General features: G+C 52.1%; 1 protein-coding gene across 1 annotated transcript in view; it reads right to left on the bottom strand.

Moving 5' to 3' along the window:
* LOC123754485 (2-(3-amino-3-carboxypropyl)histidine synthase subunit 2-like) overlaps nucleotides 1–14,631 on the bottom strand; it is an 81,505-nt gene that overhangs the window by 59,122 nt on the left and 7,752 nt on the right. Inside the window, exon 2 of the mRNA XM_069326668.1 lies at nucleotides 6,464–6,614. Coding sequence (XP_069182769.1) covers nucleotides 6,464–6,614 — 151 coding nt within the window. The remainder of the gene's footprint in view (nucleotides 1–6,463; nucleotides 6,615–14,631) is intronic.

Genomic DNA, 14,631 nt, shown 5'->3' with positions numbered 1-14,631 from the left:
GTGGGCCTGCGGGCCGCTCCAAGCAACAGCCTGGTGGACCAAACTCTCACAAGTCGAGCCTGGCCTCGGGCCGGGCTTGGGGAGTAGAAGAACTCCCAGAACCCCATCAACCAGGTATCAACCAGGTACAAGGTGGTGGTTCACAACCATGAACAACACCTACCCTCACAAGGTGGTGGTGGTTCACAACCATGAACAACACCTACCCTCACAAGGTGGTGGTTCACAACCATGAACAACACCTACCCTCACAAGGTGGTGGTTCACAACCATGAACAACACCTACCCTCACAAGGTGGTGGTTCACAACCATGAACAACACCTACCCTCACAAGGTGGTGGTGGTTCACAACCATGAACAACACCTACCCTCACAAGGTGGTGGTTCACAACCATGAACAACACCTACCCTCACAAGGTGGTGGTGGTTCACAACCATGAACAACATCTACCCTCACAAGGTGGTGGTTCACAACCATGAACAACACCTACCCTCACAAGGTGGTGGTGGTTCACAACCATGAACAACACCTACCCTCACAAGGTGGTGGTTCACAACCATGAACAACACCTACCCTCACAAGGTGGTGGTTCACAACCATGAACAACACCTACCCTCACAAGGTGGTGGTTCACAACCATGAACAACACCTACCCTCACAAGGTGATGGTAGTTCACATCCCCAGACACTAAACAGTTCCAAAGTATGTACCTTACCTTGAGGTTACCTTGAGGTGCTTCCGGGGCTTAGCGTCCCCGCGGCCCGGTCGTCGACCAGGCCTCCTGGTTGCTGGACTGATCAACCAGGCTGTTGGACGCGGCTGCTCGCAGCCTGACGTATGAGTCACAGCCTGGTTGATCAGGTATCCTTTGGAGGTGCTTATCCAGTTCTCTCTTGAACACTGTGAGGGGTCGGCCAGTTATGCCCCTTATGTGTAGCGGAAGCGTGTTGAACAGTCTCGGGCCTCTGATGTTGATAGAGTTCTCTCTCAGAGTACCTGTTGCACCTCCGCTTTTCAACGGGGGTATTCTGTACATCCTGCCATGTCTTCTGGTCTCATGTGATATTATTTCTGTGTGCAGGTTTGGGACCAGCCCCTCTAACATTTTCCACGTGTAAATTATTATACAGAGCACCACTTGGTTTCCGAACTTTAGTTATCCGAAACTTCCAGTTTCCCGATTGGGGTTGGGGAGTCATGCTACCCGAACAAAGTTCGGGTAGGAAGGGGTCCGCCAAGCGTCACGCCGGCTTGTTGTGGTGGGTGGGCGATGGTCCAGTTTGCCCACTGTGACTTCACAGATTCACGGCCTATTATTCCTATTATTTTGAATTGCCATAAGGCTGGAATGTTCATTCTGTGCTTTTGTTTTACATATCTGCACAATCAAGAAACATCTGTGCACCATGTTGGCTCCAAATGCACGCATTGCATCAGTGATGGCCGACTGGTGGGTGGATGAACGATGGAGCTGAGGTGGGAGGCAGTATGAATGAGGAGGGGGGGAGAATCAGTGACAGAGGGGGAGAGAGAGATGCTAGGAGGGAGGGGGAGGTAGGGAGAGATGTTAGGAGGTAGGGAGAGATGCTAAGAGGGAGGGGGAGGTAGGGAGAGATGCTAGGAGGTAGGCAGGAAGGGATGGAAGTAGTGAGAATTAGGGAGGGAAAGGCAGGCTGGCAGGCTGGCAGGCACAGGCAGGCAGGCACAGGCAGGCAGGCACAGGCAGGCAGGCACAGGCAGGCAGGCACAGGCAGGCAGGCAGGCAGGCAGGCAGGCAGGCGCAGCAGGGAGTGAGTGGTAGTCACGCGGTTGAACCGCGTGACCTTGAGAGATGGGATGTAGGGGGGCGGGTGGTTTGTTGGTGGTGGGGGCGAGACCGGCTCATTCCCGAAGATAAGCCTAACACACACTACCCGTTAGCATGATGGCAGGGAGGGAGGCAGGCTGGCTGGAAAGGAAGCAGGCTGGCAGGCTGGGAAGGAGGCAGGCAGGCAGGCAGGCTTGCAGGCTGGGAAGGAGGCAGGCAGGCAGGCAGGCTTGCAGGCTGGGAAGGAGGCAGGCAGGCAGGCAGGCTTGCAGGCTGGGAAGGAGGCAGGCAGGCTTGCAGGCTGGGAAGGAGGCAGGCAGGCAGGCAGGCAGGCTTGCAGGCTGGGAAGGAGGCAGGCAGGCTTGCAGGCTGGGAAGGAGGCAAGCAGGCAGGCAGGCTTGCAGGCTGGGAAGGAGGCAAGCAGGCAGGCAGGCTTGCAGGCTGGGAAGGAGGCAGGCAGGCAGGCAGGCTTGCAGGCTGGGAAGGAGGCAGGCAGCCAGACAGGCTTGCAGGCTGGGAAGGAGGCAGGCAGGCTTGCAGGCTGGGAAGGAGGCAGGCAGGCAGGCAGGCTTGCAGGCTGGGAAGGAGGCAGGCAGGCTTGCAGGCTGGGAAGGAGGCAGGCAGGCAGGCAGGCAGGCTTGCAGGCTGGGAAGGAGGCAGGCAGGCTTGCAGGCTGGGAAGGAGGCAAGCAGGCAGGCAGGCTTGCAGGCTGGGAAGGAGGCAAGCAGGCAGGCAGGCTTGCAGGCTGGGAAGGAGGCAGGCAGGCAGGCAGGCTTGCAGGCTGGGAAGGAGGCAGGCAGCCAGACAGGCTTGCAGGCTGGGAAGGAGGCAGGCAGGCTTGCAGGCTGGGAAGGAGGCAGGCAGGCAGGCAGGCTTGCAGGCTGGGAAGGAGGCAGGCTTGCAGGCTGGGATGGAGGCAGGCAGGCAGGCAGGCTTGCAGGCTGGGAAGGAGGCAGGCAGGCAGGCAGGCTTGCAGGCTGGGAAGGAGGCAGGCAGGCAGGGATGCTTGCAGGCTGGGAAGGAGGCAGGCAGGCAGGCAGGTTTGCAGGCTGGGAAGGAGGCAGGCAGGCAGGCAGGCAGGCTTGCAGGCTGGGAAGGAGGCAGGCAGGCTTGCAGGCTGGGAAGGAGGCAGGCAGGCTTGCAGGCTGGGAAGGAGGCAGGCAGGCAGGCAGGCAGGCAGGCAGGCAGGCAGGCTTGCAGACTGGGAAGGAGGCAGGCAGGCAGGCAGGCTTGCAGGCTGGGAAGGAGGCAGGCAGGCAGGCAGGCTTGCAGGCTGGGAAGGAGGCAGGCAGGCAGGCAGGTTTGCAGGCTGGGAAGGAGGCAGGCAGGCAGGCAGGCAGGCTTGCAGGCTGGGAAGGAGGCAGGCAGGCAGGAAGCGATATATGGGTGTTGAAGTGAACCATGAACCACGTGACCTTTGAGTGTGTGTGTGTGTGTGTATGGGTTTGGGGTGGGGGGAGAGGGGGAGGTGTATCGGTGGTGGGGGAGGGACCGGCTGACTCCGTAAGCCTAACCACACTCCACAGACCTGTGACCCAGATTTGTTTCTTAAATGTACAGTACAGCATCGTATATTTTAGGCAGGATGTGCCTGCAGGCTGGCAGGAAACATCCAGAGGATGTTTGCCAGACGTCTTAATAATCAGTTAGGAACAATTAAGGACTTTTATAAAGCGGATCAGGACTTCACTTATTGGTGAGTACAAACAAAACACAGTCGCATTTACGCTATGAACCTGTCGATTTTTTCCCCTAGAGTTTTTTGTGAATTTTTTCGGAAAAATTTATTTTTACATTTCTAGTTTATTTTTTCCCCTCTATTTCTCGTATACGAACTTACATGTTAACCGACGGGTCTCGTCCCCAAGGGGTTCGGAAACCAAGTGGTGCTCTGTATATCTCTCCCGCCTACGCTCAAGGGAGTACAGATTTAGGCTCTTTAGTCGGTCTCAATAGTTTAGGTGTTTTACCGAGTGAATTCTAGCAGTATAGGATCTCTGCACGCTCTCCAGGTCGGCAATTTCTCCAGCTTTGAAAGGGGCTTTTTGTATGAATGAGCGAAATAGAATCTCCAGAGAACTATGAAAATTTCTCTGGAACTATTGTCTATGTAAATGGTCTACCAGTAGGAATACAGAATTGTATGAATATGTTTGCCGACGGAACCAAGCAACTAGGGGAAGATAACCTTCAACAATTGTCATAGCCTTCAAAAAGACCTGGACAAAAGTATATGGAGCAGCACTTGGCAAAGGGAATTTAGAATGAATAAATGTCACATTGTGAAGTGGGAGAAAATAGTCACACAATCTACAAATTATATGAAAAAGCTTTAAAGAATTCTGATAAAGAGATTTAAGAGCATTTCTGTATAGAAAAGTGTCACCTGGTGGCCACAAAGAACATTGTGAGGAGCATATACAACACCTTCCAACTTTAAAATCACTTAAGTGCATGGATGGAGAAATATTAGCCCTTGTGCAGTGAACATCAAGTGTTGATTCATAGGGCAATATGGTTATCATATGAAGATTGAAACGATATGAAGATGAAAATATGGGGCATAACAACCTATGTCACGACTGCCAAATTAATAGCATTACATTACAGCAGACTGATGAAGAAAGGGACCTTGGAGTCAAGATCCATCACTCATTAAAGGTTACACAACAGGTGGGTGCAGCAGTCAGAAAAGTTAACCAAACTCTTGGGATAATCAAGTGTACTTTTGACTATAAGGAAAAGAAGGTAATGGTTCAACTGTATAAATCTCTGGTGCACACCTTACTTAGAAGTACTATTTCCAAGTATGGAGACCTCATTTTCAGAAGGACATAGCTGCTCTGGAGAAGGTGATACACCGCACAACAAAAGTCATTCCAAACCCAAGTCATCTCTCGTATCAGGTACGCTTGAAGGCCACAGGGCTAACAACACTGCAAACCAGGCATGACAGGGTAGATCTCATTGAACCCTAAATTACTGAACAGGTTAGAGGATGTTTATCTGCATATTCTCTTCTAAAGGTCAAATGTAACAAACAAGGAGCAATGGTTTCAAGCTCAACAAGCCACAGTGTAGGACTGAGAACAGATGCTTTTTCACCTCAGGGTTATTAATTCATGAAACTGCCTACCAGCCAAAGCCGTGACTGGCAAAACTGCTGAATTTCAAAATATACCTGGAAAAGATCATCATGGCAAATGAGGGAGAACTTCAGCAAGCCGCTGGCTTCCTGTTCTCGTCGAGGCCACTAGGGTTAGTGGCCCTTGGATAAATCAGGAAAACAATTATTGCCAGGATTTTACATGTATGATACAAATATGGCTATAATATTTCTAGGTGGCTGTAATGGACTTCACCTTGAGCCATGAAAACATCCTGCTGTCATTTCATGGTAAGAATGCGGTTATCATCATGAATGTTACTAGCAGAATGCAGCCATCGTCATATGACAAATTAAACCATTACTGTCTGCGTTTTACATGTATGATGCTAATATGGATATACTAGTTCTCTGTGGATGTAAATAAAGAAAAACAAGTGATAAAACAATTAGTGAAACATCAGAGGATAAAACGGGAAGCATCAGCAAAGTCGAGCACCAGGCATTGACAAGTGCCAAACACAGCCGTGCAGAGCACCTGCACCCAGTGAAGAGATAAATATTCACTCACTCTCCTGTTTTTCTTACATTTTGCATAAAAATTAATAATTCTATAACCAAAAATTATTGTTTGGAATCTATTTTTTGTGCATAGGTGAGTACGACCATTTCTCCATAGCTGCTGTCTAAAGGTTAAAGAAATTGTTTACGACTATGTGAGACTAAAGTTAGAATATGCAGCGGTTGTATGATGCCAATGTGGAACCGCCTACCAGCTGAAGCCGATAATGCCAAAACTGTTAAATTTTAAAATTCAGATGGAAAAAATCATTAGGCAAAAATGGGGGAGGGAACCTTTGGTAAGGTCCCAGTTGCCGGTCCTTGTTGAGGCCACTAGAGTGTTAGTGGACCTCAGGTAAATTCAGTTAATCTCAAGACGCACATCACTAAACTAGAAGACGTGCCAAGACATGGAACTAAATAGCTTCCAGAACAGAAAAACAATATCTTTGAGGACAGATTAGAGGCATTAAATATACCAAAGTTAGAAGATTGATAAGGTAGAAGAAAAAGAGGTAATATGATCATTATGTTCAAAATAGTACCAGGCATCGACAAAATTGATAAAGAAGAATATTTTAAAACTACAACTTCAGGAACAAAAGGACACAGATTCAAACTAGGGAAACAAAGTTGCCCAAAAAGCATTAGAAAGTTCACGTTTGCTAACAGAGTGGTAGAGAGTTGGAACAAGAAGGTGAGAAGGTGGTGGAGGCCAAAACTGTCAGTAATTTCAAAGCTTTATAGGCTTCCTGTCCCTGACAGTGGGAATTATATATTATGTACACAGGCTTCCAGTCCCAAACCAAACAAATTATTCAATTATTATGTTTTATAAACAACTATATACTGTACTTTAGGCATAATATAATTTTAGTCATGAACATACATAAGAACATAATACAGTGATTTATTTATAGGTACAGTACTGTATAGAGATTGCATATTAAATAAGCCACAACAATTAAAGCATTACAAGTTCCAACCTTCCTGTAATCTCCAGCCTGAATCCATCCAACACATCGAGTGATCTCGTACATCTTCTCTAAATCTAGTGTTGGTGCTCTCAAAATACCCTCCTCCAGTGTCCGAGCCAGGGCCTCTGACCCCGAGTTCGAGAAGGATGCCATTTGTGTTCTGAAATATAGGATAAAAGTCGTTTAAAGATGGTAGAAATGACAGTCCGGTACTATGTCACAAAATTTTGTGATTTATACACAATATATAATAAATTATTGAAAACAATATGGCAATTAAAGAAAAAATTCTATTTATTCATAGATATAAGAATTCTTACATTCTTTTAAAGCCACTAGCATGCATAGCATTTCAGGCAGGTCTTTAATCCTAATTTCCCCGGAACACAACCCACCAAATTGTTTAACAACCAGGTACCCTTTCACTGCTGGGTGAACAAAGCCTACAGTTAAGGATTGGCACCCAGTCAATCCTTCCCAGCCAGGATATGTACACAGGCCAATGCGCTTGCGAAGCACCGGGCGAGTGCTTTACCACTGCGCCATGGGGGGAAGCATCTGCTAAAGTTGGATATGACAAAGGATATAGGCCCAAATAGAATCTCACCATGGATGCTAAAGGAAGGAGCAGAAGCTCTGTGCCTGGCACCCTCCATGGTGTATAACAAATGACTGGTAACAGATAACTGCCAAAAATTTGGAAGACGGCTAATGTAGTCCTGATATTCAAGAAAGGTGATAGACAGGAGGCACTGAACTACAGGCCAGTGTTCCTAACTTGCATACCATGCAAGATGGAGAAGTGTGTGCAAAAAAATTCACAGGAATAATTGAATTCTATGACCAGGCAACAAAAATCAGGCAAGAGAGGGGTGGGCACTGCACATTTTTGGATTGCCAGAAAGCCTTTGACACAGTACCACACAAGAGACTAGTGCACATGCTGGAGATGCAGGCAGGAGTGAAAGAGAGTACTCCACTGGATAAGGGAGTATCTAGGCAGCAGAAGAGAGAGCGAGTCACTGTGAGGGGTTAGGTCTCGGAGTGGAGTAGCGAGGCGTCACCAGTTGAGTCCCACAGGGAACAGTCCTTGGACCTATACTGTTTCTGATATATGTAAATGATCTCAAAGATGGAATACTGTAAACTCATTCCTCTCAATGTTTGCTGACGATGCAAAAATTATGAAGAGGATTAAGGGGCATAATAATAACATATGCAATAAAGGAAAACCAATTCGATTTCAATCAAACTTTTTTGACGAGTTGTATATGAAAAGAGTTTCATCTGGTCCAAGTCTTGGCATCGTAGAATAGATAGGAAGGGAGAAAAAACCAGCGTTGAATGTAATAAAACGCCATTTTCTGGGTGACACCCGGAGGCTCCCCGGAGCTTTACCGGCTGATATGCTAATGTCAGATTTTGGCATCAGTCATGTGTATGGAGTTCTAGGGCCTACCGGGGACCACGAGCCAGAACCTGGCCCCCTCAGAGGCAAGGGGAGCAATGGCCTATAGAAACCCCTGTGTGGTTGGAAGCATTCTATGTCTGCCATCGACCGGGTCAAGCATCCAGAAAGGTAAGCATTCCAAAACAAACCCCTATTCTGGTGAAAATTGCTACCTAAAGCCGAACTAGTGGATAGAACTCTTCAACAGAAAACAAGGAAACTAGTATGACGTCATACGTCACCGCGCCGCTGTCTGCGCAGCTCCCCCCTCCCCGGGAGGGGGAAGGGGGAGCCCCAGACCTCCCACGCCGGCTATCCACCCATCAGTTCTGAGGCTGGATGTCAAAACACGCGAAAAAACGCTGACCGGAGGGAGGGAGGGTTGCCAGGGAGCCTCCGGGTCTCACCCAGAAAATGGCGTTTCATTACATTCAACGCTGGTTTTCTGGGGGGAGCCCCATCGGCTCCCCGGAGCTAACTACCCACAGAGGAAGGTCAAAGGGACAGATCCGGGAGGCGGACACCACGCACCCCCCAAGGAGGCGAGACAACCGGCAGCAAACGCCAACCCAAGGCGCCACAGCCCTGAAAATCCCGGGAACAACACGAGAACCACGAGCAGCAAGGCCCCTGCACGAACACTAAAAATCCATGCCCGAAAGACAGCATGGCCACGTCGCCCAACCACGCACCCCCCAAGGAGGCGAGACAACCGGCAGCAAACGCCAACCCAAGGCGCCACAGCCCTGAAAATCCCGGGAACAACACGAGAACCACGAGCAGCAAGGCCCCTGCACGAACACTAAAAATCCATGCCCGAAAGACAGCAAGGCCACGTCGCCCAGACGGCAGCGAGAGCAGCGAAGCCACAGGCATGAGGGAAGAACACAGGCAGCGTAGCCGCAAGAACACGGCTGACCACCCGGGACACTATCACCCGCGAACCGGGAAGAACAGAACCGGATCAACGCAAAACGCGCTCCGGACCCAAACGCTGCGGCAAGCAAACAACAGCGGAGGGCTGCCACTGAACACAAAAACGACACACCCCCGGCCTGACCAACGAAGCACCAACAAACCCTGGACCCCTCCAGAATGCAGCAGCCCCACCCCGCGCCAGAAAAGATGGAGACTGCTGCCACCAAACAACCAAAACGCTAAAACCGAAGGAGCAAGGAAACTCCGACTCGACCCCCAGAGGCAAAGGCCCAAAGGAAAGAGCCGACGAAAAAACACATCGGAACCGAAGGGGCACTACCAACCGAGGAGAAGACAGAGCACGCTGACCAGAGACCAGGATGGTGCAAGCGGCGCATGAACAGGCCGGAGGTGAAACGACGCACAAGACAGCTGACTAACGGTGCAGAAGCAACACCAAGACCGAAAGCAAGCTGAAGCAGCTCCGCCCGCGCCGCACGAAAAGAGGCAACAGTATGTGGCAAGACGATGGCCCCCAACCCCCACCAGAAAACCAAGCCGAGAGTAAACCAAGCTAACAAGAGTAACCACCTAAGAAGGGACAGGAAAAGGAAGGACCGCCAAAATACCCCATACTGCCGCCAAGAGAAGCACGCAGGTGGGACACCTACCACGAAGCCACCCGACCACCAACCGGAGGCGAGACCGCGAGGCAAAACATAAGCAGCCCCGACAAGGCCCCTCCGAGCAAAGGAAAAAGGCGGAGCTGCGGGAAGATCTCGGGAGCGACCACCGAAACCCAGGCGGCACAAGGAGATGGAATGTCTGCCGAACAGAAAAACTCCCCAAAGCATGCAAGCCCGCCAGGAGTTCAGAAACGACGGGTCCGACACGAGACATCGCAAGACCCCCCAAAAAAAAACCAACCGGCAGGGCAAGCTAAGAAACCAAAGAAGGCGGAAGGGTCGCCGCCAGAACAGTACCCGAACCAAGGGGTACGAACAACTGCAATAGACCGAGACAAAGAAGCACATCACAGGACACAGGCTGACCAACGCCTAAGAACACACGCAGAACATCCCTGCTGCAGAGGAGGCAGGAAGAAAGAGCAGAAGCACAAAAACCCCAGGAGAACCAGGGGTGGACAATCAGGCAGGGACAGAAAACCCCCCACGCAATCCCCAGGCACAAAACGGCAGCAAAGTGCCACTCCACAACCGGACACAGGAACAAGGACACGCCACCGTGAAACACGGTACCAATGCACACATGCAGCAGCAGCAACAGACGCCACTGCAACATGCAACATGTAAATAGCAACTCCCTTCTGCAAAGGCAGAGAACGGAGCAGGCAGACCCCAGATAGGGCCAACGGAGACACGACAAAACCCTGCAGGCCCAGAAACCTGCACCAGGCGACCGACGGCGGAAAAACCCCGCTCGATACCTGCTGGATGAGGTACTGGGAGCTCTTTTACACCTGAAGCCCGGCCCAAGGCCAGGCTAGACCGGCCAGAGGGTGGCCCACCAGGCAGCTGCTAGCAGCAGTCCACCGGCCCACATACCCCTACAACCAGGACGGGCCGGAACTGCCATACGAAAACAGGCTAGTGCGCCCTGGAAGTTCACGTACGAACCAGCAAGAAGGCTTATGCTCGCAAGTAGGTCGTGTAACAAGCACAGACCTCTGATGGTAATACAGTGTTCCCCAAATGTGCCAATAGCACCACTGCACTCCACTGGTACTGTCCCGCAAGTTCTACCAGATAGGCGGGACCCAAAAGCCAGAGCTCAAATCCTGCAAGCACAGCCAGGAGCCTTACCAGGCGAGTACAGAACCAACCCTACAACCCCCACACCTCAACATTAAAAAAGGAGGGTCCCCTGAATGACTCCAGCATGGGATGGACATGCACATGAGGGGAACAGGAAGGGTTGAAAAAAGGGACAGTCACTGGTGTGCGAACGGTCTCAGTCGTACAAAAATATACCTAAATAAAGACAGGTATATAAACACCGCCGCATCCAGCGCCCGGCCAAAAGACGCCAGACCGCAGAACTCACCTGGCGAACAATGGCACGAACTTGACACGACTCAACCGTGCCCAGAAGAACCTGGGAGCACCGCCAGGTGAAGACGCCAGAGCCGGACCCTGCCGGACCCGCAGGAGAACAGGGAGAGGCGAAGGAGGCGGTCCACACCCATGACACAGGGAAAACCGCGGTGTCCTCCCCACAACTGGGAACCAGGACACCCCTGGCGCGAAGGGGCACATACCGCAGCCAGGGAGAAGAACGAGAGGCGAAGCACTGTAGCAAAAAGGGCGCAAAACACCAGCACTGAAACACCGCCCAGCCCAAAACAAAACTCCACGGCGCATGCGCATAACACGCTGGTCGAACCGCACACCCTCCCTGCGGGAAGGCGCCAGCCAGGACTACTGCACGAGAAAAGTAGCCAAAAGAGGAAGCAGGAGCAATAAAAACGGCCAAAGAAGCAAAGAGCCCAAAAAGGAACCCAACCGGGCGACAAGCAGCCCAACCGGGCGACAAGCAGCCCAACCGGGCGACAAGCAGCCCAACAGGGCGACAAGCAGCCCAACAGGGCGACAAGCAGCCCAACAGGGCGACAAGCAGCCCAACAGGGCGACAAGCCGCCCAACAGGGCGACAAGCCGCCCAACAGGGCGACAAGCCGCCCAACAGGGCGACAAGCCGCCCAACAGGGCGACAAGCCGCCCAACAGGGCGACAAGCAGCCCAACAGGGCGACAAGCAGCACAACAGGGCGACAAGCAGCCCAACAGGGCGACAAGCAGCCCAACAGGGCGACAAGCAGCCCAACAGGGCGACAAGCAGCCCAACAGGGCGACAAGCAGCCCAACAGGGCGACAAGCAGCCCATCAGGGCGACAAGCAGCCCAACAGGGCGACAAGCAGCCCAACAGGGCGACAAGCAGCCCAACAGGGCGACAAGCAGCCAACAGGGCGACAAGCAGCCCAACAGGGCGACAAACAGCCCAACAGGACGACAAGCAGCCCAACAGGACGACAAGCAGCCCAACAGGGCGACAAGCAGCCCAACAGGGCGACAAGCAGCCCAACAGGGCGACAAGCAGCCCAACAGGGCGACAAGCAGCCCAACAGGGCGACAAGCAGCCCAACAGGGCGACAAGCAGCCCAACAGGGCGACAAGCAGCCCAACAGGGCGACAAGCAGCCCAACAGGGCGACAAGCAGCCCAACAGGGCGACAAGCAGCCCAACAGGGCGACAAGTAGCCCAACAGGGCGACAAGTAGCCCAACAGGGCGACAAGTAGTCCAACAGGGCGACAAGTAGCCCAACAGGGCGACAAGTAGGAGGAGCCGACAGACGTTCCAATAATGCGGGAAGTAGCGAAAAAACCTTCCCGTACCCTCGAGAACACAGAAGCCAACACTAGTCCCAAAGGCACACGAAGGCGCAGGCGCACCCGAGATCAGAAGTCACGCAGAACCCCATTGAACGGGGAAACATGACGAAAACACCGTCCCAAAAAGGGGTGGGAGGAAAAAGGGGAGGAAACATCCACCCACAGGACGGAACCAACAGACTCAAAGGCCAAGGAACCGAGCCCGGGGATAGGCCGACGCCCAACAGCACGTACGGCGAGTGGGGAGGAAAAACCCCACTCCGCGTAACCACAAGCCCCGCCTAGAGGGGGATAAAAAACCCCACGGGGTCCAATGGGGCCAAGGCCCCCCCATGTCAGCCCCTTCCCAGCCCCGGGAACCTATACGACAGGCCCCGGGGCCGAGCCGTTCCCCCAAAGCCCCGGTCGTACCAGAAAACTGGGGCAGCCGTGAAAACACTAATGAAGGGAGCCCACTGGCAGACTCGTACAACACGGCTGGAGGAACAGGCTCAAATGCCCCCGTCACTACCCCGGAAGGGGAATTCCCCGAGACTGCCCGAGTCTCAACACCATCAAAAAAACCCCGCCCCGAACCTACAGACGGTAAGGAACCGGATGCAGGCAGGAAGGGTGATCCAGGGGAAAGACAAGGGGGCGTGGATGGAACCGAAGCAACCAACACCCCCAAGTCCCAAAACGAACTACAACGGGGCAGCCCCGGGGCTCCCGGGGAGGAAACCACGAGAACGTTGCCACCACCAAGGCTCAAGTGCAACGCCCCTGCTGCCCGCACCCGCTTTGTTAGCACAACTGGGTAACCGAGCCACAACGAGCAACCAAACTCGCAGGACTCCGGGTCGAAGGTGTCACCGACCCCACAGGCAGCAGACGGAGGCAAAACAGAGAGTCACCCAGAGACAAAGGGTGAGAGCAACCCTCAAACTCACTGGAAGCGAGGGGGGGGACTCTGGCGTCACATCCATCGGACCCGCGCGCCCCCAGGGGTTTCCCAGGGTCCCGAGCGTTTACTATAAGAGGACTCGCGCTCAGGTAATCCCAGGCAGGGTACTGCTAACCGGCACCCAAAGCTACCAAACAACTTTCTAAGAGCTGAACCCCCGGGACGTGTACACTCACGGGGACTTAGCAGGGGTACCACCAGAAAATACTCAGAACACAAGGGACACAAGGGGCAAGAACGAAGGCAGACCACCCACCAGGTAGATAAACAAAAAGAAAAAGAAAACTCCGCAAGAGGACAGCGTATCCAAGCGGAACAGAGCCGGCCGCTATGATTGGTAAAGACAAGCTGCACAGTACCCTGCGCCCCACCAGTGCAAAAACTGCCCCTTACTCTAAGGCGAACAAGGGAGACAGAACACCCGAGCACACAAAGAGTGGCCGAAAACCAAGCAGTAAACGGCCAAGCAGGGGCAGGACCCAAGGAACTTGTGGAAGGTGGCCCCAAGCCCCAAGGGTAGTACTTACAGGGCACCTAGGGAAGGGAACCCTAGGCGCATGCAGCCCGAGTACTGAAGAATCACTCCCGGCTCATGCACCACCTAGAAAACAGACACCACACTCTAGGTACAGTGCTGAAACAACCACTAGAGCCGGAGCACATAACCATTGCCTATAGCATCAGCCGAAGAACTGATGGGTGGATAGCCGGCGTGGGAGGTCTGGGGCTCCCCCTTTCCCCTCCCGGGGAGGGGGGAGCTGCGCAGACAGCGGCGCGGTGACGTATGACGTCATACTAGTTTCCTTGTTTTCTGTTGAAGAGTTCTATCCACTAGTTCGGCTTTAGGTAGCAATTTTCACCAGAATAGGGGTTTGTTTTGGAATGCTTACCTTTCTGGATGCTTGACCCGGTCGATGGCAGACAGAGAATGCTTCCAACCACACGGGGGTTTCTATAGGCCATTGCTCCCCTTGCCTCTGAGGGGGCCAGGTTCTGGCTCGAGGTCCCCGGTAGGCCCTAGAACTCCATACACATGACTGATGCCAAAGTCTGACATCAGCATATCAGCCGGTAAAGCTCCGGGGAGCCGACGGGGCTCCCCCCAGAAAAATATTAAATTGTGTAAAAAAAAAAAAAAAAAAAAAATCCAAGATGGTAAAAAATTAACATCAAACACAAATGTCAACAGAAATCATGTCTATGACTCTCAGCTATCACAATAACATATAATTAAAATATTTAATAATTAATTTTATCCAAAAATAAAAAAGAAAAAAAAAATCCTTATTTGTTTATTGGACAATTTGCATGCAACTTATACACCTGACAGCATGTAAGCCTATCTGTAAGGGTGCCAATTTGGGAAGAAATTGGTTGATGTCAACCACAGCCACAGATGGCAGAACCTTAGACATTATATTTTTACTTACTTTTTCAAGTAACATAAACGTTCCTAT

The sequence above is a fragment of the Procambarus clarkii genome, chromosome 18 (assembly GCF_040958095.1).
Source record: "Procambarus clarkii isolate CNS0578487 chromosome 18, FALCON_Pclarkii_2.0, whole genome shotgun sequence".
Classification (NCBI taxonomy): Eukaryota; Metazoa; Arthropoda; class Malacostraca; order Decapoda; family Cambaridae; genus Procambarus; species Procambarus clarkii.
The sequence above is the reverse complement of the archived record's forward strand: the minus strand, read 5'-3'. Positions and strand labels throughout refer to the sequence as shown.